This window comes from Urocitellus parryii, chromosome 7 (genome assembly GCF_045843805.1).
Source record: "Urocitellus parryii isolate mUroPar1 chromosome 7, mUroPar1.hap1, whole genome shotgun sequence".
Taxonomy (NCBI): Eukaryota; Metazoa; Chordata; class Mammalia; order Rodentia; family Sciuridae; genus Urocitellus; species Urocitellus parryii.
In genome coordinates, this window is record NC_135537.1 from 177,459,558 (window position 1) to 177,484,632 (window position 25,075).

The following is a 25,075-nucleotide window of genomic DNA, read 5'->3' on the forward strand; positions in this document are numbered from 1 at the left end:
TTGTCACTTCCTGGCCGGCTGCTGCTTCTCCAGCCCTGGACCAGCTGCCCTCTGCCTGCACTTCCCTGGGTGGTGCAGTGGCCCAGGGGGACGGCCCAGGGCAGGTCCAGGTGGATGGGAAGCCCCTCTCTCCCCGTTGCTCCTCTTTACTGACACTTGGGTTCTGATCAGGGCTTAGCTTCAGCTGTGCGGGCTGCAGGCCTCCTGCTCCTGCTCCCAATTGGAGCAGTGTCCTGTGGCTCCTGACTGGAGCACTGTCCTGTGGCTCCAGACTGGAATGGTGTCCTGTGGCTCGAGCGTTGACTTCTTCATTTTCCTTTCTGCAGAGAGGAAGCCTATTTGGCAACCTCTGCTGGCCAGCTCTCCTGGGGACTCCAAGTCTCCTTCCCAGAAGTGTGAATGGGGGTGAATTCAGGACAAAGGGTCAGAAGAAGCCTACTGTGCTCCAGCGGCTACCTGCAGGGGAGTGGTGAGCGTGGCAACCGGCCATGCTGCCTCCAAGAGAAGAGTCGGAGACGGCGGGGAAGCCCTGACCCGTGGCACGTGTCAAGGCGGGCACCTGCCAGAGGCCCCTCTCCCCAGAGCGCAGCACTTCCCTGAGTCACAGGGCGGGGCCCTGGAGCTGGTGGGCTGTGGGCCTGGTCCCCAGCAGAGTGACTCAGAGCGCCTGGGCCTGGCTTCGGCTCCCTCCTCCCGGGTGCCGTGGGGTTCCCCGCTCACCATGGCCAGAGCCCTCCACTAGGTTCAAAGTCAGACACAGTTTCTCTTTGGCTGAAGGACAAGAGGGGGTTACAGAGCCCCAGTGGGGAGGCAGGCTCCAGCTCCACGCTAGGGACAGGAGGTCCTTGGTCCCCTGCCCCTGAGGTCTGCCTGTTGGGACAACAGGCGGACACTTCCTCAAGGTGACCTTCAAACATTTGCATCCATGTTTGCTGGCGTGTGGGAGTTGGGGGCACGTCCCAGAGGGACCGTTTCCCTCACATGAAGTGAAATGGCTTCATGGTCAGGGCCCTTGACCTTCTTGGCGCCGTGACCTGTTCCAGGGCGTCCTTGCCGTGGTGAGGTGTTTGAGGCATGGTTTCCTCAGCATTTTTAATTATTGAGATGATTTCCAGCCATTATTTAAAAGGGGCAACGTCATTTCCCTGGGATAGTTTCCACTGACCACCCACCCCACCCCTCACCCCCAAGATGGCACCAGGGGCTCAGCAGGGTCCTCAGGAGAAGCCAAGTGGCTGCGCTGAGACAGGAGCAGCCCCGACCCCAGGCTGCGGCCCCTGAGCCAGGACGGGGGAGAAAAGGGAGGGAGGAGGAAGCAGAGACCCCCTCAGCATGTGGCCTCAGAGCCATTGGTCCCTGGTGGAGGGGACACCAACCTCTAGCCCTAGAGTCAGGAGCTCACCCCAGAACCACCCCCCTACAGGAAAGGACCCCGTCAGCCAGGGACTCGTGGCCGTCAACCCCACCCCGATGGCTTAAGAAAATGTGACGGAGAAAACAAAGACCAGGTATCAGGTGCTCGGCCAGGAGGGTGTCGCTGGGTCCCCCCTGTCTCCTCGGCACCTCTGTTCCCGGCTGTGCATGAGCTTTCCCAGACGTGGGACGAGGCCGTCGCAGGTTGGCCTCCATCCCAGCAGCCCCACCGTGGGCCAGCCCCGGGGCGAGTGGGCCTCTGTCCTTGTGAGGTGGATGTGAGGTACTGGTCCCGCGGGAGCCTGTGAGCCCCAGGCGGGCCGAGCTGCGTCCCCGAGCTGTGCAGGGCAGGGCTCAGCCACTGTACCCCAAGGATCCGGGGGACTTCCCGCTCAGCCTGGGTCCTCTGGAAACAGGGTCTGGGTGGGCAGGCGCGGCTCACCCACCTGCCTACGGAGCCCGGTCTCTGGTCAGAAGTTCAAAGTTCAAATCCCTAAGGACAGACGGCTCCTATTGTTCCTGGGGGGTCCTCTGAGACCCCTTCAGCCAGAGGATGACACTGACCAGGACGAGTAAGATGGGCACCTTCAGGAACACCAGGAGCACGTAGTGGGTCCTGTGGGAGGGACAGCATCAGACCCCGGGCCCTCCAGCCCCATGGCTTCCCACCCCAGACACCAGGGAGCCAGTCGCCATCCGAGCGGAACCCGAGGCTGTGGCCTGAGTCCCTCCCTGAAGACCCAGAGCCTCGCTGTGGCCCACCACAAGGGCTCCTCGGACAGTGAGCGCAGCTGGTCTTACACGGGCCCTTCCTTTCTTTATCATTTTTCCTTCTGGAACTCCCCTTGGCCCCGTAGGACACCCGGAGGTCACCACCTACAGTCTGTGTTCTCCAGTCTGCTCTGCCTCCTGCCAGCTCCAGGTAGGGAAGTCACTCTCCCTCCTCTGTCCCAGGATGTCTTGGGCCCTGCGTGGAGACTGGCACCTTCTCTCCCCTCACCACACACAGTGCCACCATGATGCTTACAGAGGCCAGTTCTGCAGAGCGGCTTTCTGGCGGGAGCCAGAACGGGGACATGGTGGGTGAGGAGTAACGGGGACAAGGGGCTTGGGATCTCAGCTCTGGCTGTAACAGGCCACTGGCATCTGGTGACAGGACATGGCAAGAGTTCCATGGAAGGGCCCCAGTGGAGGGCAGAGAAAGGCCTCCAGGGACTCACCTCTTGTGGGAGCCAGAGGACATCTCCAGATTGTGGGCAGTGGGCCAGGCTACTGGTTCAGAAGATGTAGCATCTGTTCTCTCTAGACACAGGCAAAGCCACCACAGGTTACGGGTACAGACCAGGCATGGTCCCACCCCGCCAGCCCTCACCAGGACACCTCCCTTCCCGGTCTCTCTGAATACAGCCCTCGGCCTTCAGTTGAACCACCTCCCTCCCAACACAGCCATTTCCCATCATTGTCAGGAATGGCAGGAAGGAGTCAAAATTAAACAGGAGCCGGGGCTGGCGGCGCACGCCTGTAATCCCAGAGGCTCAGGAGGCTGAGGCAGGAGGATGGAGAGTTCAAAGCCAGCCTCAGCAAAGGCCAGGTGCTAAGCAACTCAGTGAGACCCTGTCTCTACATAAAATGTAAAATAGGGCTGTGCCCAGTGCCTCCGAGTTCAATCCTCGGCCCCAGGTGGCGGGCAGAGAAAGCCCTCCAGGGAGGAGCCAGAGGACCTCCCCAGACTGTGGGCAGTGGGCCAGCCTACTGGTTTGGAAGATGTAGCATGTTCTCACTAGAGGACACATGGTGTCTCCCCCCAAAATTACACAGGAAAAAACACCACAGTTCCCTCTGGGTGGGGGAGATGCATCGCTCCATTCTCTCTCCACTTACGGCTGGTTGCGGGGAAAACAATCCCCAGTCCTTTCCACTCAATTAGTACCTGAGCAGGACTTAAATGGAAGGTTCTAGAAATGGGGTGTCTATGATTAGTGGGGTGAGGGAGGGGGACCTGCAGGCTGGGAAGTAAGAGGGCACATTCCAGCTAGACCGTGAGCACTGCTGCGGGGAACGGCACCTTCGTATGAGAGACGTCGAAGGCAGCTCGAGGGTTCCTGAGGCCAGCTGGGCACTGAGTGTCCCTGACCCGCAGTTCCCTTTATTGTAGTCCTCGGCCTGGCAGACCCCTCTGGAAGGTCCCAGGCCTCGGTCAGGCTAGGCAGCCGCTGACTGAGCTCTGCCACTTGTGGTCCTGTTGGTGCCTCTGGTCACTGCACAGACGTGGGCCCCCCACTGCAGATCCCTAAGTGACTTCTCCCTAAAGCTGCCCCCTGGGCACGCTCTGTGATCTCTCAGACTCGCCCACATTCTTACTCGGCCCTCCTCCCGTCCCCACAGGTCCTCTCTAGTTCCCCTATGTGGTAGCTCTAGGCGTCTTGCTTACCCTCTCTGCACCCCACGTCACAGCCCCTGTGTCCGTCACTCATTCCAACCTAACAACACGGGGCCTGCTGGGAAGCTGGCACCGTACCCATCGCCATCCAGGGAGACCCAGTGGTCCCTGGGCTGAGGATCAGCTGACTGCAGGTAGACATGGGGACAGCCGTTTCTCAGGTGGCAGGAGGAGGAGGAGGAAGGGGCGTCTTTGTCTCGCCCTCCCGCTCTGCCTGTCTGCCTGTCCCAGGCTCTCTGGGGTTTCCCTTCAGCCCTTGGGGAGGAGGGGGAGGAGGGGGAGGAGGGGGAGCAGGGGGAGGAGGGGGAGCAGGGGGAGGAGGGGGAGGAGGGGGAGCAGGCGTCCCGTCCTGAGCACAAGGCCTCCTGGTGCAGACGAGAAAGTCTTTACCTGGGTAAACGGTCACTCTTACTCGTGTCCCAAGGTCAGTTCCACTTTTCTTGATCCCACACCAGTAAGTGTCCATGTCGTCACGCTGGAGCTTCTCCATGGTCACCGTGAATGAGTGGTCTCTCTGATCGTCCACGATGGACACGCGGCCTTGCTTCTCTTCCTGCTCCGAGCCTCTGGTCTGAACGAGGATGTGGCACGTGCGCCAGTGCCTTCCGCGGCACCACCACTTCTGATAATTCGTCCACTGTGGGCTGTAGTGACACTGCACGGTCAGTGACCCCTGCTCTCGGCCTTGCACATGCTTTGGACCTTGGATGGAGAAACATCCTGGAAAACAGAATCCCAAGATCTGGCCCCTGCTGCCCCGAGTCAGGTGATGCCCAGGGCCTGGACCAGGGTCCGAGCCACCCCCACCATCCCAACAGGCCCCCCTCCTCACACCCCCCTCCTCCAAGGTCCAGCCTCTCGTCACCCCTCAGGGATGACCCCCGGCCTCTCCAGCCTCATCTCCCTAGGCCTAAGGCAGCATGGGACACTCCTGAACCTCTGTGGCCACCTGGTCCTCTCAGGGCCGTTCTCCTCTGATCTTCTTTGGCTTCTCTAGGGGGTCTCTAGGGTGCCAAGCCAAGCCTCTCCTCTCCCTCTCCCTAAGTCTCCATGTCACCCGGGCCGTGTCGGTGAATGTCTAACTAGCTCTCTGGTTGTAGCACTTGCCAGTTTCTGCAGTGTGAGTGTTCCCATCATGGCTGATGCCAGGCTCTGCTGTGATGTCACAGCTGAGGGGAGATGCCCAAGATCAACTCTCATCTGTGTCAATATGAACTGGAGACACCCAAGTCTCACGTCCGGAGGCTGCGTCTCACCTCAACTCACGTGGCCTCGCAGAGGGGTTCTCCCCACATCCGTGGCTCCAGTGACTGCCCGTATCCTGGTGTCCCCAAGCCCCTATTTGCCACTCCAGTTCTGTCCCGAGCTCCAGCCCATTTACAGATCCCCACTGGACATGTGGACCCCAGTTCAGTCTCAGAGGCTGACAAGCCGCCTCTCTCACCAGAAGCTACTCTTTGAGGTCCTCGGTGGGGATTCAGTGGGGACAGAGTAGCAAAGGCCCCACAGAGGCTGGAGGTTAGAGGGGGTCTGCGCTGAGCGGGGGTCTGGTTCGACTCCCTCCAGCTGCCTAAATTCACAGGGCTCTTTCCTTCCGATGGCCACTTGTTCCCTGGGCACAGGAAGTGGACGAAGGAGCAGAGAGTCACAGCAGAGGCCTTCCGTGGTGTGTCTTGGCCTCAGTGTGGGGTCTCCACAGGACGAGGCAGGTGTGTAGCAGCAGCAGGTGCCGCCTCCCTGTACCTCTAGGTTCCCCCTGAACCCGTTTTGTTTACTTGAGGTTTGTGCTTGTGGTCAGCAGAATAACGCCCTCCACCCAAGGGAAACTGAGGTCCCACTGTGACCCCCGACCCCTCACTTGGGCAAAGGGACTTTGCATTTGATGAAGGATCTTGAGATGAGGGATTATCCTGTGGGTCCCCACAGTGAGTGTTGGAAGAGAGTCAGGGCGGAAGGTGCTCAGGGCTGGATTTGAAGATGGCGGAGGGGCTGTGGCCCAGGGGAGCAGACGGCTTCTGGAGAAGGCAGGGAACAGGTCTCCCCAGGACCTCCGGAGGGACACAAACTGGAGTTTAGCTGGTGGGACCATTCCAGACTCCGGAGCTTCAGAACAGAGAGCCCACGGACCTGTGTTGTGCTAAGCCTCTGAGTCTGTGATCATTGGTGACTGCAGTCATTCAGGGGCGAATCAGATGACTGGTGCACTTTCCATCAGCAGAACCGACTTTGTGATTTTCCACCATCCACCCTGTTATGGAGCCGACTGGAGGACTTGGCATGGTCACTGATTCCGTCTTCTCCTTCGCTCCCCAGAAGCGACTGGCTGTCACTCCGTGAACCCTGCCCCCTGCGGTGGAAATGCTCCTCAGAATGACCCCCATCCTGCAGCCTCTTGCCGTCACAGTAAACTTTGGACACAGAAGATCTATCTCCCACAGGTGGTTGGGAAACCCTGGGTCAGTTACTTCACCTCTCTGAGGCTTGCTTCCTTGTTTGCAAAGTGGCCGTGCTTCTCTCTGCCTTACGCAGGCTGGGAGGAGACTGGGTGTGCATTCAACACCAGGCAGATGGGGCTTGTTCTGTCAGTGACCTGCTCAACAGGTCAGAACCTGGTTTGGTGCTTGGATCATGGCAGCAGCACCCAGAGAAGTCCAGAGTACCGACCTCCTCTCTCCTCTCCATGTGGCTGCCAGAGTTACGCACTGAGCTGCACTTGCTCCGAGCTCAGGAGTCTTCCTAGACCTCTCCTGTAGCCACACCCACTGCTTCTGTTTGGCGCTGAGTCTTTGGGAAGCTGGATTCCACTTCTCCTCCCGCTGCTCCCCTGACCCTCCATCCGGAGCCCCAATGCTGCGTTGCTATCTCATTTTGGCTGTTCTCTTCCTGCCTTCCCTGCCAGGCCGCTCACTCCCAGAGAACAGAGGTTCCATGTTCTCTTTTTCTCCCTTCCCCATCCCCAGTCTCAGGGTCTCAGGTGCCAAGAAAGCTCAATCTCATCACAGACACAGTCCTCTCAATTCCAGCACTCGAGGGAGTTTCCACGACAAAGAATGATGGAGAGAAGGATGTTAGCCGCATTGGCCAGGTGAGAGTGACTGTGGGAAACTCACCTGCCACCCACAGGGACTGCACCAACAGACTGTGGGCCATGCATCACTTGGTGAAAAGGGAAAGACAGACCTCCAGACAGTGATGGGAAAGATGTCCAAGATACGTTGTTATTATTATGGTCCTTTTTAAGTTGGTGAATGGAGTTTATATGATTCCATTTCTGGGTTTTTTCTATATTACACGCATAAAAAAATGTGGAAATAGTAAGTTTTAAACTTTCAAAGGTGGTCAGTCCTGAGACTGGGCTCTGTGGGGGACATTTCTCTGACTCATACATTTTGAATGGGTTGAGATGTCTGCCAAGCCAAGAACAGATCAAACAACAAGGGGAAACCTTAAATATAAACCAGGAGTCAATTAGGAGAAGGGCTGCAGGAAAGGGCAACGGCTGCAAGTTAAAATCCAGGGTCAGGTTGGCACATAGGGATGTTTTCTTTAAAAAAAAAAAAATAAGGGCTGGGGATGTGGCTCAAGCGGTAGCGCGCTCGCCTGGCGTGCGTGCGTCCCGGGTCCGATCCTCAGCACCACATACATACAAAGATGTTGTGTCCGCCGAGAACTAAAAAATAAATATTAAAAAAAAATTCTCTCTCTCTCTCTCTCTCTCTCTCTCTCTCTCTCTCTCTCTCTCTCTCTCTCCCTCTATCACTCTCTCTTAAAAAAAAAATAAAAAAAATAAAATGAGAGGCCGGGACTGGGGCTCAGCAGGGCGCACTTGCCGGGCATGAGTGAGGCACTGGGCTCGATTCTCTGCACCCCATGTAAATAAATAAAATAAAGGCCCATCAACAACTCAAAAGTACTAAAAATGAAAAAATGAAGTAGAAAGGCAACAGTAGAAAGGAGGGACCCGCGGAGACTGTTCCCACCAGCCATCGCCAGGAGCAGGAGGGACACAGTGGTCCAGGTCTCCCAGCCTCGGTTACGGTGCCCAACGGGCAGGCGCTCAGTGTGGTCAGACCAGTACCACGCTGCCCAGGAGCAACTGTGGATCAGGCCTATCCGCGAGATCAGAGGTGGCTTGGGGGCAGGGTGGAGGTGATGGACAGCAGCCACCTCTGAGCCGAGCTCTGGGGACCGGAGCATAAGGCTGCTCACACCTCAGTGTTTCATCTGTGAGGTGTCCACTTGCCCCTCTGTGTGGATTCTGCAGGAAAGTTTACAGAGTTCTTGTGTGAATGGCCTAGATGGCTGTCCTCTGTGGGTGGCAGAGCGTGTGTGTGTGATGGTGAATGAGTGTGCGACACTGAGGTGTGCCTGGGGTGACTGACTGCGTGTGCCCTAGTCCACTGCCTGGGTGTGTGTGCACAGCGTGCCGGCTCACGCTCAGCCCTGCCAGGCCTTCTTCAGCCTCCGCAAAAAGGGATTAATAGAAGGAGCCGCTGGGATGGCCAAACTCTGATGCAAATCTGGCTGGGAGCCAGTAGACATCCCCAGTCTGTCCTCTGAACTGGGCACCATGCGGGGACCTGCTGGAGGAAGACAGCTGTGGCTCAGCCAGGCCACTGGCATCATAGTAAGGTCAGCAGCAGCAGCAGGAATCCAGGAGTGCCCAGCCCTGCTCTCTGGGCTGAATTGCAGAATCCTCCAAATCTAGACCTGGGAGGACTCGGAGACTCTCCCTTCACACTCGAAATCCGGGTCTCAGGGTGGGGACTGGTCTCTGAACGCCCTGGTGGGCTCTTTCAGGCAGGCCCCCGTGGACCAGCCTGTGCCGTGTGGTCAGGTCCCAGGCCCTGAGGGGACCATGGGCCCACACACGCTGCCTACACTGTCAAACCTCCAGATGTCCCCCAGGTCCTGAGGTGTCCGTAAGGTCTCCATGGACAGGAAGATACCCCCTCCTGCTGGCTCCTGGGCAGTCTTCTTTCAGAAAGTCTGTTGCTGGGCCTGACATCCAAAGCCCCTGCTGTCTCCTCTCCTGCGTTCCCCTCCCCACATCTAACACGGCCTCCTTGGCACCTGCACCCTGAGAGCTGCTCTGCACGGGGTCCCCTTCCTTTCCCAGCCTGCGTCCCTTCTCCCAGGCAGTGCCTCTCCCTGGAACACCCCCCTCTGCAGCCTGGAGGGGTGGCTTTGACCCGCTTTCTCTGGCTCCCGGAGGGGGGGTGGCCTCGTCCTCTGAGTGCACCTCTGCAGTGCCTTATTCCCTGCCCTGGGCTGTCGTTGGCACCGTGTCTCTCCCACTCAGCCCAGTGGGTCTTCTTCCCTCTTCCCTCCTGAGCTCAGGGCTGATGCTTGCCTCTGTGTGGGACTCACCGCCTGCTGCTGGGTGAACTCACAAACTTCTCCCTCCTGAGCTGGACAGCTCTCCAGTGCCCTCTGCCCCCTGCTCTGCTCTGCTGCACCAAGCCCCAGGCCCCAGCTGCACTCACCTGCCAGGCTGAGCAGGAGCAGAGCTCCTGGCAGCCACATGGTCCCCTCCCAGCTCCTTGCTCCTCCGACTAAGACAGCATCAGCGCAGACCTCAGCTGCACTCTCCGCTGAGCCAGGCTCACCCCTCCTGCAGGTCCAGGTTGACTTTGAATTTCCTCCTCATCACTTCCTTTTATAGAGTGGGTATTTCCTGCTCTCAGTTATTCAGCAAAAGGGGCGTCCTCTCTTGGCAGAGCTTCATCCTGGGTCAAGAGTGTCCTCCCTAGGTAGGACAGAGGAGGCAAGGGGATTGTGCAGGGAGGGGAAGGCAGGGGAGAGGAGTCTGCAGACAGCTGGGGGACAGCTGGCCTACCAGACCTCGGATCAGGGGCACAACACCCCAGGTGCCAACTCCAGAAGAGGATCTGCACTACAGGGATGGTCCCCCAACTGTCAGGAAACCCCCAACTCAGGTGTCAGGGGGCTGTGCTCAGCAAGCCTGGAGACACATTTACTCAGGGGCTGCAGCCAACTGCATAAAAATGCAGGCTGTGGGATCAGACAGACCTGGCTCTTACCCCATGGATAAGCTGCGTGACTCTAGACAACTTATTTAACTTCCGAGTCTCAGAGGTTTTATTGATAAGTTGGGCTCATCACAATTGGTTAAGAGAAGTAAATGAGAAAACTTATGTGAAGTTTTAAGGACAGTGTGCTAGGTTAGGGTTAGCCCTCTGCTACTGTTAGGACTTGTGCAAAACTTCAGCCACTAGATGAAGAGTGAGATAAAAGAAGCCCAGAGCAGGAGGCCAGGAGGAGGCTGGTGGGCAAGTCTTCCTCACTAGTAAGAAGACAAGGTCTAGCCTCTAACTGACATTAACTAGGATCTTTATTAGAACCCACAGCTAAAGCTCTTGAAGAAGATCAGTTTGGGGAAGGGGATGAGTGTTGTATTTTTTCCCCCAGATCTCCAGGGCCAGCTAAGGAGGGAGGGTCCGTCCTGGGTTGTCCTGTGGTTGTGGTGGCTCAGGACTGAGAGAAGGAAAAGGGCTCATCCCTCAGCTGGGAGCCCTGGGCCACCTGAAAAGCAGACATGGCCTTGCCCAGGCCATCACAGCTGGGTTAGGACAGGTCATTGCCCCACCGCCTTCGTCTCTCTGGGAAACTGGAGCAAGCTTCTTTGAGTATCAGCAATTAATACAATTAGTCACATTAGCAAAATACAGGAGAACAGCCACAGAGCCATGTAAATAGATGCACAAAAAAGCATCATATTTCATTACTTTTCATGGTAGACTAGGTGAAGGGCGTCTATAAGCAACCAATGACAACAAACGGCAAATCATTAAAATTCTTCCATTTAAAATCAAGAAGAAAATGAGAAGGTGGGAATCGCTACTATCATCCACTATTTTGAGCAACTTGCATCATACAATAAGAAAAAGAAACAAACCACATAAGCCTTGGAAAGGAAACTCTAAGTCATGATAGATAATTGATTGTCTACAAAAAAAAAAATGAAAGGAATTACTCAGGTTTGTCAGGGTTGCTGTATACATGGATAGGAAATCAGCATTCAAAATCAACTACTTCTCTACACACCTGCAATAAATAATTCGAAAATACAATTGAAAGACACCACTTAAAATAAAAATAAAAATGTAGGTTACAGAATTAAAGTCAATAGACACATGAACAAGTTTCAAGAATAAAATACTATATTATCAAAAACATTTTAGAAGCTTAAAAATAATGGAGTAACATACCATGTTCATGGAGAGGGAAATTATCACATTGAAAGTCCCAAAGGTTTGTTTTTTTCTTTTTAGAAACTTGATTGGCTAATTCAAAATTAGCCAGTGGGCAGTGTTTGCAACAACCTTCCAATATCAAAGAAAACCTACAGTGACATGTGGTAGCAGATCTCAAGACTTTAAAATAAAGCTGTAGTGATTAGAACTGTGCTTTATTAGTTCAAAGATATGCAACTAGAAAATTAAACAGAGTAGAGACAGCCATCAGAAAAAGCTTCAGGCATATTCAGAAGTCAGTGTAGACTAAGAGGGGCATTGCAGGACAGGAAGTGGAAGAAAGGAAAATGGTTCACCAGCTCAGCCATAACCATTAGAAGTGGGTGAGCTATGGGGAGCCTCTCTGAATGACCTGCACCTGCCCTCCTGAAGTGAGAGGCTCTGACTGGTCACTACATTTCATAGTGACCTGGACGTTGTCCTGGTTCAGGAAGTTGAGGGATGTCTTCTGATGTAGGAGTGTCACCCATGGGGTTGAGCCACACTCACCTGCTCCTTTGTAATCCTACCCCTTTGCCCTGTTTTGGGATGGAATGTTCCATGGAAATGCCCTTTGTCTGTCCCCTTCTCTTGCTCTGCCCTTGGGTTGGCCTTCCTAGATGTCAGTCAACTGCTGACAGCAGACATCAGGAAGCTAGACTCAGCCCCTGAAACCTGACCCCTTGCCTCATTGGAATGGTTTCTCCTCAATAAAAGGGCCAGCCCTGTGCTCTGTCTCTCTCTCCATGGACTCCTGAGTTCAGAGGAGCCCTCACAGGACAAAAGGAAAAGGTATCTCTCTCTCTCTGTGATTATTTCGTGCAGCCCAGTTCACCTGGAATGACCCTGAGTGTTTAGTCGTGAAATGTGACAGTAAAGACTTTCTGGTGAAGGAAAATTTCTTAAGTTTTTAGAAGACTATGGAGGAATTAAAAAACTTTTAGGTTACCAACAATTTGTTACGCAAGAACAAAAAGTATAAAGCATAAATGAAAATATAAAATAATTTGCTACATTAACATTTTTTAAAGAGAAAGAGACAGAATTTTTTAATATTTTATTTTTTAGTTTTCGGTGGACACAACATCTATATTTTATTTTTATGTGGTATTGAGGATCAAACCCAGCACCCCACACATGCCAGGCGAGCACATTACCGCTTGAGCCACATCCCCAGCCCAAACATTAACATTTAAAACAGGAAGCCAGACATGATAGGGCACACCTCTAATCCCACTTGGGAGGCTAATGCAGGAGGATCATGAGTTTGAGGCCAGTCTGGGTAAATTAGTGAGATCCTGTCTCAAATAAAATTTTAAAAGGGAGATGGAGGCATAGCCCAGTGGTAGAGCACTTGCCTAGCTTGTGAGAAGCCCTGGGTTCAATCCCTAGTCCTAAAAAAAAAAAAGAAAGAAAGAAAGGAAGAAAGAAAGAAAGAAAGAAAGAAAGAAAGAAAGAAAGAAAGAAAGAAAGAGTCTGTTTTCTCAAGATTCCACAAAGTCAACAAACTGGGGAAAGATATTTAGGACACATGCAACTAACCAAGGACTTGTAAAGAATTTCTACAAATCTAAAATCAATATGAAAACATAGCCCCACAACAGAAAATAGAAGTTCACAAAAGATGAAATCCAAGTCACACAGATGGGCAGGAGTGACAGATGGACACAGCCAGAGGCCACTTCCCACCCATTAACGGGGAGAAATGGGGAGTCTGGCATGTTCAGGGAGGGGTGGGCTGCTGGGGAGGGTGGGTACAGTGACCTGGATGTGGAAGGGAAGGGCCTGGTAGAGTGGAGTCAAGGGGCAGTGAGGCCTAGGGCCAGGCTCCAGAGACATGTGGAACACGGGCCAGGGAACAGGGTCAGGGAGGTTGGGGGCAGCATTGTGAGTGATAGAGGCAGAAACTCAATAAATAAAAAAATAAAAAAGGAGAAGAGGAAGGTGGGGGAGAGGAGGAAGAGGAGGGGGAGAGAGAAAGCAAGAGGGGGACCAAAGAGGACAGGAGGAGAGGAGAGGAGAGGGGAGAGGGGTGGGGGGAGAGAAGGGACGGAGACGCATCAGAGGACAAGGGACAGGAGGAAGAGAGAAAAGGACCAGAAGAGAAAGAAGAAACAAGCGCCCGGCACATCCAGGCAGCAACACCTCCATGTGGACGAGTCCCCAGGTCGAATGTCCAGGGGCCATCACAGGACTCGGGACTCAAGGGCGCATCAGAGCTGGGGTGTAGCTCAGAGATGGACACCAAGCTGCACGTGGTCTGTGTCCCATCACCAACACCAGGGAGGAGGAAGACCAACGTGAACATAAAATCCTGTTTATGTGAAGTTCAACAATGAGCAAAGCTAAACCTCGCGCCCTGGGCACCATACATGGGAGTGCAGACCTTCAAGCAGGTGGAGGAGGAGCATGCAGCCCTGTTAGGCCCCAGGAGGGTAGGAAGGAGGCACAGAGACCAGAAGGGCTGCATCACGTCAGCAGTGCCCGTGACAGGCTGGGCACACGGGCTGCAGTGGCCTTGGCTGGAGGTGCACGCACTAGACACGCCTGTCTGTGTGTGTGATGAGCCAAGGAAAGGCTTCTAGAAGGTCACAAAGGCCTCAGAGTGGTCAATAGAAATGCAGACAAGTCAGGATGTCCCCTCCTCCAGCAGGGGGTGTCCCTGGAGGTGGCCTCAGGACAGCAGAGTCACTGGTCCTCACAGTCATGGTGCCTGCACCTGGACCTGGAGCTCCTCTGAGGCCTGTTCACCCAGAGGACAGCACTGAGCATGCTCAGGAGCAGGAGCACCTTCAAGACCAGGAGCAGGAGATGCACATTGATGACCAGGGGCCTGCGGGGGACATGGGAACCGTGAGCTGTCTCCTCACGGGGAGGCCCCAGTGCCCTGCACTTTGCCTCTGTCCCTTACACCCAGGTCCTATGTCCCCTGGGGTCCCCATGAAGACCAACCTGACCAAGGCAGTCCCACATAAAACATCTCAGTCCCCACATGACAGCCAAGAAGGGCCCTGGACTCAGCATGTAGGAAGGGCATGGCCACAGGAAAGATGTGAGGGAGCCCAGGCGTCCAGCAGGGACCCGGGTCCAGGGAGGCATTTCTACCTCCCCTGCCACATCTGGGGGTACCCCTGGGTGTGGGGGGTCTGCAACCTTCCATGGGTCGGCGTTTCCACCTTCCAGGGAGAGGGGACTGAGCACTTAGTAGGAGCCTCGTGGTGAAGGGTGGGATTGGCGAATGCAGGCAGGACTCAGAGGAGGAGACCCAAGTGCCCTGCCAGGCCCCTCAACCGCACTCACCCCCAGAGGCACAGCCCTGAGTCCAGGCCTTACCCAGGCTGTGGGTGGGCACTGGGGGTGTCCTCTGTGGTCGTGAGGGGCCAGGTGTGTGTTGGCATCGACATGGGAGGCCTCTGGCTGCTTGTGCGGCTCTCAGGGCTGGAGGCTGTGGTCAGGGCTGAGGGGAGGCACAGGTCAGCACACTCTGCCCCTGGTTTGTTCTGACTCACACAGGCCAGGTCACTCGGAGCCTGCTGGACAGACGTCCTGCATCCAGCAGTCTCCTGGCCACAGCTGGGCCTGAGCAGGGCTTCACCCCGCCCATCTCCAGGTGCACTGAGGCAGGAGCACTTCCACTGGGAGGACTCCGTTCCAGAGGAGGGGCAGGGCTCCTGGGAGGACTCTGCAGCAGGGCCAGTCCATGCACCACCCTTTCCTCCTGCTCCCGTCCCTCCTGGGGACAATTACAGTGAGGCCTACTGTGTAGAGATTGACGCTGGGAAACCAGAGACACAGGGTCCTGGGCAGGGACATGGACAGAGTGACTTCAAATGACAGCAGAGATGGTCTGTGGCGTCCACAAGGGATGCTGTGACCCAGGACCACCAGGTCCACTAGGAGCAGAGTCCCCTTAGGAGTCAGGAAGCCTGCACAGTGGTATGGGTCCTTTTTAGAAGGACCCCAGGACCATCATGGAGGAGCTAGTTTCCCAGAGACCATCCACAGCGGAGAGGGGGCAGGTGACCCAAGTGAAGATGCCCTTCTATAGGAAAAGCAAATGCTGTGAGGGTCCCGTCCCAGAGGGAGGGTGGAGACAGGCCCAGGTGAGACACGGGTCTCCTTTGGAGAGGACATGACCGTCACCTGGTCAGGAAGTCAACAAAAAGCCAGGGACCCAACAGCCAGTCCCACCCCACTCCTCCCACTCCTGGAAGGTTCCAGACCTGGACTGTTAGAGTGGGGCCCAGGGAAACACTGGAACTACATAGGTGTGCTGTGTGTGCACACCAGGTGTCTGCATGCCCGGATACACACACACACACACACACACACACACACACACACACACACCAGAAGCCTGCTTTCACAAAGGCCTGTGCGCACAGACACCCTGTTCTGAACCCTGGAATCACCCAGAGCACGCTCTCCTCCCCCATGCCTTTCTAGGGAGGGAAAGGCCAGGTCTATTGAGGGAACCCAGGCGCTGGTGGGAGGGGCTCACCTGGCTGCACGGCCACCTCAACCTTGAAGGACAGGTCAAGGATGCTGAGCCATGGTGTGTCCACCCGGCACTCATAGGAGCCTGCGTCCTCCAGGGTGAGACGCTCCATGGTCACTGTGAAGCTGAGCTTTGCAGGGTGGTCCCTGATGGACACTCGGCCGCTCCGCACCTTTCCCCCTGAGCCTCTGGTCTTCACAATATCTTTACAATAGAAAACTGATTTTTTGCACCACAGTTTGTCATTGTCCTTGAATTCTTTGCCATACTGACACTGCACGATCAGGGATCCTCCCACGGTGCCCGTCACCTTGCTTGTGCCATGCAGGGATCCTCCCACGGTGCCCGTCACCTTGCTGGGGCCACTCAGAGGAACACAATCTGAAAGACACAAGTGTGGAGGCCAGGCCCTCACAGATGGGCCAGGGCCAGGGGGGCCTGGGTCAGGTCCTCAGGAGACCCTCCTTCACCTCACATCAGACCCCCTCCCCACCACTCACCCCTGGCCACCAGCCCTTCTGCTCCTCCACCCAGGACACTGACACAGCAGCCCCTCCCTTCACCCCAGTCCCCCCTCACCACCTGACCTCCTGCTTCCAGAACCCAGGGCCATAAACACCCTGAGCCCCCTTCCTGGGACAGCCCCCGGCCCTGTGAGTCTCAGACGCGGAGACACAGCCAGAGTGGGTCTGGTCCAGCAGGACGTGAGCCAGGGCAGAAGCGGGGTCCCCAGACCATGTGGATGAGAGCCTCGGACTCCTGACAGCACAGGATGCACACAGCGAGGGGCACAGAGCTCCAGGACCCTCTCCCCCTCACTCACCTCGGATGGCCTGGCTCTGGGGACCTCATTTCCAAGGCAACTCCTTCATGTCCCCAAGATTTCCAGGTGCATTTTCCCCAATGGCCCCAACACAAAGCTGGGGTGAGGTGAGCACCAGGAAGCTAACCCACCTCCAGGCAGAGGACCAGGCCACCCTGCACCAGGCCACAGCCCAGGGGCATCTGTGAGTGCACCTCCCTCTCGCCCTGGGGACCCTGGGGTCAGGCCCAGATGGGCGGGGAGATGGCGGGACTGGGGTGGCTTGCTCTCTCCCTGGGATTGGATGCTTTCTCCATTTGCCTTCAGGACCTTAGGCCTGACCTGGGACTGTGGGACCCCTGAGTCACAGTCCTGACCTGGGACTGTGGGACCCCTGAGTCACAGCCCCGACCTGGGACTGTGGGACCCCTGAGTCACAGCCCCCACCTGGGACTGTGGGACCCCTGAGTCACAGCCCCGACCTGGGACTGTGGGACCCCTGAATCACAGCCCTGACCTTGACTGTGGGACCCCTGAGTCACAGCCCTGGGGGCCCAGGCCTCCTCCTCATCCCTTCAGTGCCTGCTGCGCCTGGCACAGGGAGACCACTGTGGCCGCACCCTCAGAGCACAGCTGCCCACAGCTGCCCAGTAGCCCCTCCATCCCTCTGCCAGGGCCAGTAGGACCCCCTCTCCCAGCCTTGGGGTGAGGTCCCCTGCAGAGAAGACCTTGTGACACTGTCACAGGTGGGACACTCGCTGAGAAGCTCAGTAGCAACTGCCGAGGTGAAGCCACAGGGGCCTCAGATGAACCCGGGCTTGGGCCTCAGCTCTAGTTTGCATCCTCTGTGTGCTCAGGGCCAGGGCCTGACCTCTCTGCGCCTCAGATGCCAGCGGCAAAGGGGTGGGGACCACGCCAACCTGACATGGCATCTGGGGGTTCATGGAAGGTCATGTTAGGATGGGGCCAGGTCAGTGGAGAGGCTGCCCAGCATGCACCAGGCCCAGGCTCCACCAGCCCCAGGAAACAAGAACAAAAATGGGGAAGGAAAAATGAAAGATTGATCGCGGCTGTCAACTGCTGGGCAGCTCCTATTAATGAGCCAGGGAAGAGCCGCTGTCAACTGCTCTTGACCAACAGGAGCTTCATGCGACGTGACCTAACACAACCAGGTAGCCCCTTCTAGTCCACGTGAGAAATGCAGAGAGGAAGGAATCACAGGTAGAGAGAATAAGAGTCCAGAGGGGACTTTGTAGAATTCTCTATAAATAAATGTGTGATCGGGATGAAGGTGTGGTTTTCCAGAAAAACACCAATCAGTAAAATTGGCCTTTATGAGTGTTTAGTAAACAATGCTAATTCCCAGCCTCCTTCATCAAGACGCTACCCCTGGCCTGGTCCTGACACTGTCCCCCCCTGCCCTGTCCCTACATTTCCTATCCCCACCTCTCCTTTCCTCCCTCTCTTCTGTCCCCAGCTCCCCTCCTGGGGACCACTGACCCCTGGGCCCCACCAGGACTCTTCCCACCCAGCCTCCAGCTGCCCTGGCTGAACCCACCTGTCCCTGAGATGGAGCCTTCTCCTCCTCGTCCCCTCCTTCCTCTGTACCCCAAACTGGTGGACCTGGGGGGCCTCCCCAACACAGGCCCCAGGTGTGCTCTGGTGCCCTCTCCACCCCACCCCCGTCCACCGGCCCTGCTCCCCCTGTCCTGTTCCCCCAGACCTCTCTCAGGGCCCCTCCTGGGCAGCACCCCTGGCCCTGGGCAGCACGCTGGCTCCTCCAAGGTCAGGTGGGCTCACGGGAGCCCCCTGCCCCTTCCCTCCCAGGGGTTTGGTGTTTGGCGAGTCCATCTTACATCATGGACACAGCGCACCCCATTCTGCATCTGCACAGAGATGTGCAGCTGGGGCTCCTCACGGGACGCCTCCTGGCCCCCCTCCTGCCTTCCCTCCCTTCTGCAGACCCTCCCTGGACAGAGGGCCCTCACCTGGGAGCCAGAGAAGCAGCAGAGCCAAGGGTGGCCAGGGCATCAGGCCCCTGGGGCTCATTTCTCCTGCACAGATGTCACCGCCGGGCGCCAGGCCCTACTGGACCTGAGGCTCCAGCCCCCTGGGGAGGGTCAGTCTCCAGGGCTCCCACTTCTGCTTTTCTCTGGGGCAGCTGCTTCCCGCTTGTCCTTTTTAGTCAGTTCCTGGGGCTGGGGAGAAAATGGAGAAGCTGCCCCCGAGGTGGCCCTGGGCTTGTGCTGTCCTAGGAAAGCCAGGGAGGGGAAGGTGTGGTGGATGGGACCCGCCTGGCCCCCAGCCGGCAGGACTGCCCTCACCCCAGGCCTGCAGGGCCAGGCTTCCTTCTGGCCCTGTCACTCCTCCTCTTCTCCTTGTGGTCAGGTTGTCACCAGTGGGAAGGGGACACAGAGCCTGTGTCCTCAGCACTGGGCCTGCCCCGTCGGACGCCAACCTGGAACTGCCCCTCCATGAGCCCAGTCTAGGCCTGACCCCAGGTTGGCACAGTGGCCCTAGAATCCTGAATGGTTCCTGGTCCTGGAAATGTGTCCTCAATCTGACGGTGATGTCCACAGGCCGTGACCTGGCCCCAGAAATCTTTTTTTTAATTGATGTTATTTTTTTAAATACACAACTGTGGAATGCATTACAATTCTTATTACACATACATACCACAATTTTTCATGTCTCTGTATGTAAAATAGGTTAACACCCAATTTTTGTTCATACATGTACTTTGGATAATGATGTCCATCACATTCCACCATCCTTACTGATCCCCTATTCCCTCCCACCCCTCTTTCCTATCTAGAATTCATCTATTCCTCCCATGCTCCCCCTCCCTACCCCACTGAGTGAGCCTCCTTATATTAGAGGAAACATTTGCCATTTGTTTTTTGGGATTGGCTAACTTCACTTAGCATTGTCTTCTGCAACGTCCATTTACCTGCAAATGCCATGATTTTATTTTCTTTTATTGCTGAGTAAAATTCCATTGTGTATATATACCACATTTTTTTATCCATTTTTTTATCCACTGAAGGGCATCTAGGTTGGCTCCACTGTTTAGCTATTGTGAATTGTGCTGCTACAAACATTGATGTGGCTCTGTCCCTGGGGCTGTTTTTAAGTCCTTTGGGTATAGACCGAGGAGAGGGATTTGGGTCAAATGGTGGTTCCGAACTGCTTTCCATATTGGCTGCACTAATTTGCAGTCCCATCAGCAATGTATGAGTGTACCCTTTTCCCCACATCCTCGCCAACACTTTGTTGTTTGTCTTCATAATAACTGCCATTCTGACTGGAGTGAGATGATATCTTAGAGTCGTTTTGATTTGCATTTCTCTAATTGCTAGAGATGATGAGCATTTTTCATATATTTGTTGATTGATTGTATATCCTCTTCTGAGAAGTGGTGTTCAGGTCATTGGCCCATTTGTTGATTAGGTTATTTGCTTTTTTGGTGCTTAGCTTTTTGGGTTCTTTATATACCCTAGAGATTAGTGCTCTTCTGATATGTGAGGGGTAAAGATTTGCTCACAGGATGTAGGCTCTCTGTTCACCTCACAGATTGTTTCTTTTGCTGAATAAAAACTATTTAGTTTGATTGCATCCCATTTATTGATTCTTGGTTTTAATTCTTACACTATAGGAGTCTTATTAAGGAAGTTGGGGCCTAATCCCACATGATGAAGATTAAGACCTACTTTTTCTTCTATTAGATGCAGAGTCTCTGGTTCAATTTCTAGGTCCTTGATCCATTTTGAGTTAAGTTTTGTGCATGGGGAGAGATATGGATTTAATTTCATTTTGTTGCATATGGATTTCCAGTTTTCCCAGCACCATTTGTTGAAGAGGCTATCTTTTCTCCAGTACATGTTTTTGGCACCTTTCTCTAATATAAGATAATTGCTCTGGCCAGTGTTTCAAGAACTACGTTGAATAGAAGTCACAAAAGAGGGAATCCCTGTCTTGTTCCAGTTTTTAGAGGGAATGCCTTCAATTTTTCCTGGTTTAGAATGATATTGGCCTGAGGCTTAGTGAAGATAGCCTTTACAATGTTGAGATATGTTCCTGTTATCCCTGTTTTTTTCTAGTGTTTTGAACATAAAGGGGTGCTGTAGTTTGTCAAATGCTTTTTCTGCATCTATTGAGATGATCATATGGTTCTTATCTTTAAGTCTACTGATGTGATGAATCACATTTATTGATTTCCATATGTTGATCCAACCTTGCATCCCTGGGATGAATCCCACTTGATCATGGTGCACAATCTTTTTGATATGTTTTTGCATTTGATTTGCCAGAATTTTATTGAGAATTTTTGCATCTATGTTCATTAGAGATATTGGCCTGAAGTTTTCTTTCTTTGATGTGTTTTTGCCTGGTTTTATCAGGGTGATATTGGCCTCATAGAATGAGTTTGGAATTACTGCCGCTATTTCTATTTCCTAAAATAAATTGAAGAGTATTTGTATTAGTTCTTCTTTAAAGATCTTGCAGAACTCAGCTGTGTATCCATCTAATCCTGGGCTTTTCTTGGTTGCTAAGCTTTTGATGGCTTCTTCTATTTCCTCACTTGATATTGGTCTATTTAAATTGTGTATATCTTCCTGACTCAAACTGGGCAAATAGTATGACTTAAGAAATTTGTTGATGCCTTCAGTGTCTTCTATTTTATAGGAGTATACGATTTCAAGATATTTTCTAATTATCCTCTGTATCTCTGTAACGTCTGTTGTGATATTACCTGTTTCATCACGTATGCAGGTAATTTGAGTTCTCTCTCTCCTCTTCGTTAGCGTGGCTAATGGTCTGTAAATTTTATTTATTTTTTCAAGGAACCAACTTTTTGTTTTGTTTATTTCTTCAATTGTTTCTTTTGTTTCGATTTGATTCATTTCAGTTTTGATTTTAATTACTTCTTGCCTTCTACTGATTTTGCTGCTGGTTTGTTCTTCATTTTCTAGGGCTTTGAGATGTAGTGTGAGGTCTTTTATTTGTTGACTTTTTCTTCTTTTAAGGAGTGAACTCCATGCAATGAACTTTCTCTTAGTACTGCTTTCATAGTGTCCAAGAGATTTCGATATGTTGTGTCTGTGTTCTCATTTACCTCTAAGAATTTTTAAACCTCCTCCTTGATGTCTTCTGTGACCCATTGTTCATTCAATAACATATTGTGTAGTCTCCAGGTGAGGGAGAAATTTATATTTTTTATTTTGTCATTGATTTCCAATTTCATTCCATTACGATCTGATAAAATGCATGGTAGTATCTCTACTTTTTTGTATTGGCTAAGAGTTGCTTTGTGGCATTGTATATGGTCTATTTTAGAGAAGGATCCATGTGCTGCTGAGAAGAAAGGATATCCGCTTGAAGCAGGTTGAAATATTCTAAAAATGTGAGTTAAGTCTAAGTTATTGATTGTGTTATTGAGTTCTACAGTTTCTTTATTCAACTTTTGTTTGGAAGATCTATCCAGTGAGTGGTGAGAGAGGTGTGTTAAAGTCACCCAATATTATTGTGTTGTGGTCAATTTGACTCTTGAGCTTGAGAAGAGTTTGTTCTATGAACATAGCTGCACCATTGTTTGGGGCATAAATATTTATGATTGTTATGTCTTGTTGGTGTATGGTGCCCTTGAGCAGTATGTAATGTCCATCTTTATCCCTTTTGATTAACCTTGGCTTGACATCTACTTTATTTGATATGAGGATGGAAACCCCTGCTTGCTTCCGCAATCCATGAGAGTGGTATGATTTTTCCCAACCTTTCACCTTCGGTCTGTGTACGTCTTTTCCTATCAGACGAGTCTCCTGGAGACAGCATATTGTTGGGTCTTTTTTAAATCCAATCTGCTTGCCTATGTCTTTTGATTGGTGAGTTTAAGCCATTAACATTTGGGGTCATTATTGAGACATAGTTTGTATTTCCAGCCATGTTTGTTTACTTTTGTTATTTTACTTGAATTGGTTTTCCTCTTTGATCAGTTTTTTCTTTGGTGTACTACCACCCTCTGCTGATTTTCATTGCTGTTTTTCATTTCCTCTTCATGAAATATTTTGCCAAGAATGTTTTGTTGTGCTGGTTTTGTAGTTATAAATTCTTTTAACTTTTGTTTATCATGGAAGATTTTTATTTCATCTTCAAGTCTAAAGCTTAGTTTTGCTGGGTTCAAGATCCTTAGTTGGCACCCATTATCTTTCAGAGCTTGATATATGTTGTTCCAGGATCTTCTAGCTTTCAGGGTCTATGTTGAAAAATCTGCCGTTATCCCAATTGGTTTTCCCTTATGTGTAATCTGATTCCTTTCTCTTGTGGCTTTTAAAATTCTCTCCTTATTGTGTATGTTGGGCATTTTTATTATCAGGTGCCTTGGTGTGGGTTTGTTGTGATTTCTGTACATTCAGTGTCCTGTAGGTTTCTTGAATTTGGATTTCCAATTCATTCTTCATGTTTGGTAAGTTCTCTGATATTATTTCATTGAATAGATTGTTCATTCCTTTGGTTTGGATCTCTATGCCTTCCTCTATCCCAATAACTCTTAAATTTGGTCTTTTTTATGCTTTCCTATATTTCTTGAATGTTCTGCTCATAGTTTCTTATCATTTTCACTGTGTGGTCTAGGTTCTTTTCAAGATGATTTATTTGATCTCCATTGTCTGATGTCCTATCTTCTAAGTGGTCTACTCTGTTGGTGATGTTTTCATTTGAGTTTTTAATTTGGTTTATTATTTCTTTCATTTCAAGGATTTCTGTTTTTTTGTTTGTTTGTTTGTTTGTTTGTTTAGTTTTTGTTTGGTAGAACCTCTATCTCCCTGTTGAGGTGATGTTTTGCTTCTTGGATTTGTTTATGTAGCTCAATGTCAAAGTGATTTTGTTCTCCTATGTCTTCTTTGAGATCCCAAAACATTTTAACCATGTATATCCTGAAATCTTTATCTGCAATTTTTTCTGCTATAGCTGTCAGTTCTTCCAATGATGTGTTGTCTTGATTTGTTTGTGGTTCTTTCTTCCCTTGTCTTTTCAGGTTGCTCATGTGTCTTCCTTTCCAGCTCTGTGGATCTGGTGTGTTATTGTTTTTACCCTATAGATTTGTAGTGCTCTTGCAGGGTTCCAAGATCTCTCCTATCAACAATACATCACCTATGAACAAATTGTTGTTATTAAGACATTTTCAATTTAGTCTTAATGTCCAGAAATGTTGGATTCAATTATTATTTAAAATATAATCAGTAGTTTCATAAAAAGGTTTACAGTTTCTAGAGGTGGACAATGTACTGGGGGTGAAGCATAGGATGATAAGTTGAGGGGAGAAGATGTGAGAGTATATACTTAATATATCTTAAGAAATGTGAAGGAGAAATCTAGTGAAGAGGGTTAGTAGCAGGAGAATAGATAGGAGGTAAATTGGGGTAGACAGTTATGTGGGAAGGCAGTAGAGTACATAAAACAAACACACATATGTTTCTAGAAAAATACAGGATGTTAAAATAGTGTAAATTGAAGGGTGAAGGGAGAAGAAAGAGGAAAATAAAGGACAGAAAGAAAGAAAAGAAAAGAAATAGAAAGAAAAAAAAGAGAAAAAAGGAAAAAAAAGAAAAAAGAGGAAAAAAGGGGCTTCTGCAATTCCTCTATACTATGTTATTCAGGTGACTCAGTCCTCAAAGTCCTATGTCATGCAAAGTTCCTGGTTTTACATAAGTCGGGAATGTGAGGCCCAGGGGACAGAAAGGTAGAAGAGAATGAAGAAGAGAAAAAACAATACTCTTAGAGATCCATTTTTTTCCTCTTCTCATCCAGTAGGTGGGTTTGTCTCATTCAGTAGGTGTCTCTGCCCTCAGGATGGTGCAGGTAACCAGGGTGTGAAGACTGGACCTGGTGTGGGGCGTCTGGAAGTGGGGAGTGCCGCCCACCTATTCCAGCAGGAAAATAGCATCTCACGGGTCTTTTTTTGTGACCACTTGTCTGACTTGAGCCCCCGATGTCGTCTCCCTCTCTTGCCTGGAGATTTCCCAAATCCTGGTCTCTCTGTTATGCTCCAGACTTTAGTCCCCTCCCGTCTCTTATTTATCAGGTCCTAACTGCGGGACCCCTCACCCCCAGGCTCACAGCAGGTGGGTGGCGCCCTGTTCGCACTGCACTCCTGTGCAGTTGAGAGCTGTCCTCCTGTTGGGTGGCCACTGAGACCAGGCATTGGGGAGGGGGAGGAATTGGAAGTCAGGAACCTGCTCCAATGGCGACCCGCTCTGATGGCCACGCCCACCACAAGATGGCGAGAAGGTTTTCCAAGATGGCGGCGGTCTGCTTCCAGCGCCGGGGTGTCTGGTGATGTGGGGGGAGCTGGGTGATGGCCTTGGTCCGTGGACAGGTAGCAGCGAGTGACCTGCTGGGAGCCGCGCGGTCTGGAGTCCTGCAAGGTGCTGGGAGGTGTTTCTGCTAAGCCGCTTGCGAGCTAGAACTGCGGGCTGTGGGTCCAGAGTCCGGAGACTTACTCAAGCCCAGAGGCTCTGATTTCTGCGTGGGTGATCGCAGCGCTGGTGATTTCTGCGAAAATCCACTGGCCCCTGGAGATGCGATCTGGGAACTGCCCCCACCTCATATGGGGAGAAAGTTGAGCCAAGATGGCGGCGGCTGCCCTCAGCGCCAGGGTCTAGAGCGCC

General features: G+C 52.3%; 2 protein-coding genes across 2 annotated transcripts; both read right to left on the reverse strand.

Moving 5' to 3' along the window:
• Positions 1–1,923: 1,923 nt before the first annotated feature.
• Cd300lb (CD300 molecule like family member b) lies at positions 1,924–9,379 on the reverse strand. The gene is made up of 4 exons (XM_077801292.1): positions 9,340–9,379; positions 4,230–4,573; positions 2,634–2,713; positions 1,924–2,029 (listed from the first exon to the last, which is right to left on the reverse strand). Exons 1-4 carry the CDS (start codon positions 9,377–9,379, stop codon positions 1,924–1,926), a joined length of 570 nt encoding a protein of 189 aa, XP_077657418.1.
• Positions 9,380–13,701: 4,322 nt separating this feature from the next.
• Positions 13,702–15,899, reverse strand: LOC113178235 (CMRF35-like molecule 6; the record flags this gene model as incomplete). Its single annotated transcript, XM_077801293.1, has 3 exons — positions 13,702–13,942; positions 14,443–14,566; positions 15,611–15,899. Coding segments are annotated over 3 exons (558 nt in total), but the record flags the coding sequence as incomplete, so codon positions are not given.
• Positions 15,900–25,075: the final 9,176 nt, after the last annotated feature.

Bases quoted from the DNA above. Each gene is read 5' to 3' on its own strand.
- Cd300lb (XM_077801292.1), bottom strand. From the start codon at position 9,379: ATGTGGCTGCCAGGAGCTCTGCTCCTGCTCAGCCTGGCAG. The intron at 2,714-4,229 runs GTCTGCACCAGG...CTGTGTCTAGAG, and splicing joins ACCCAGGTAAAGACTTTCTC to AGAACAGATGCTACATCTTC. The intron at 2,030-2,633 runs GTGAGTCCCTGG...TCCCTCCCACAG, and splicing joins TCCTCTGGCTCCCACAAGAG to GACCCACTACGTGCTCCTGG.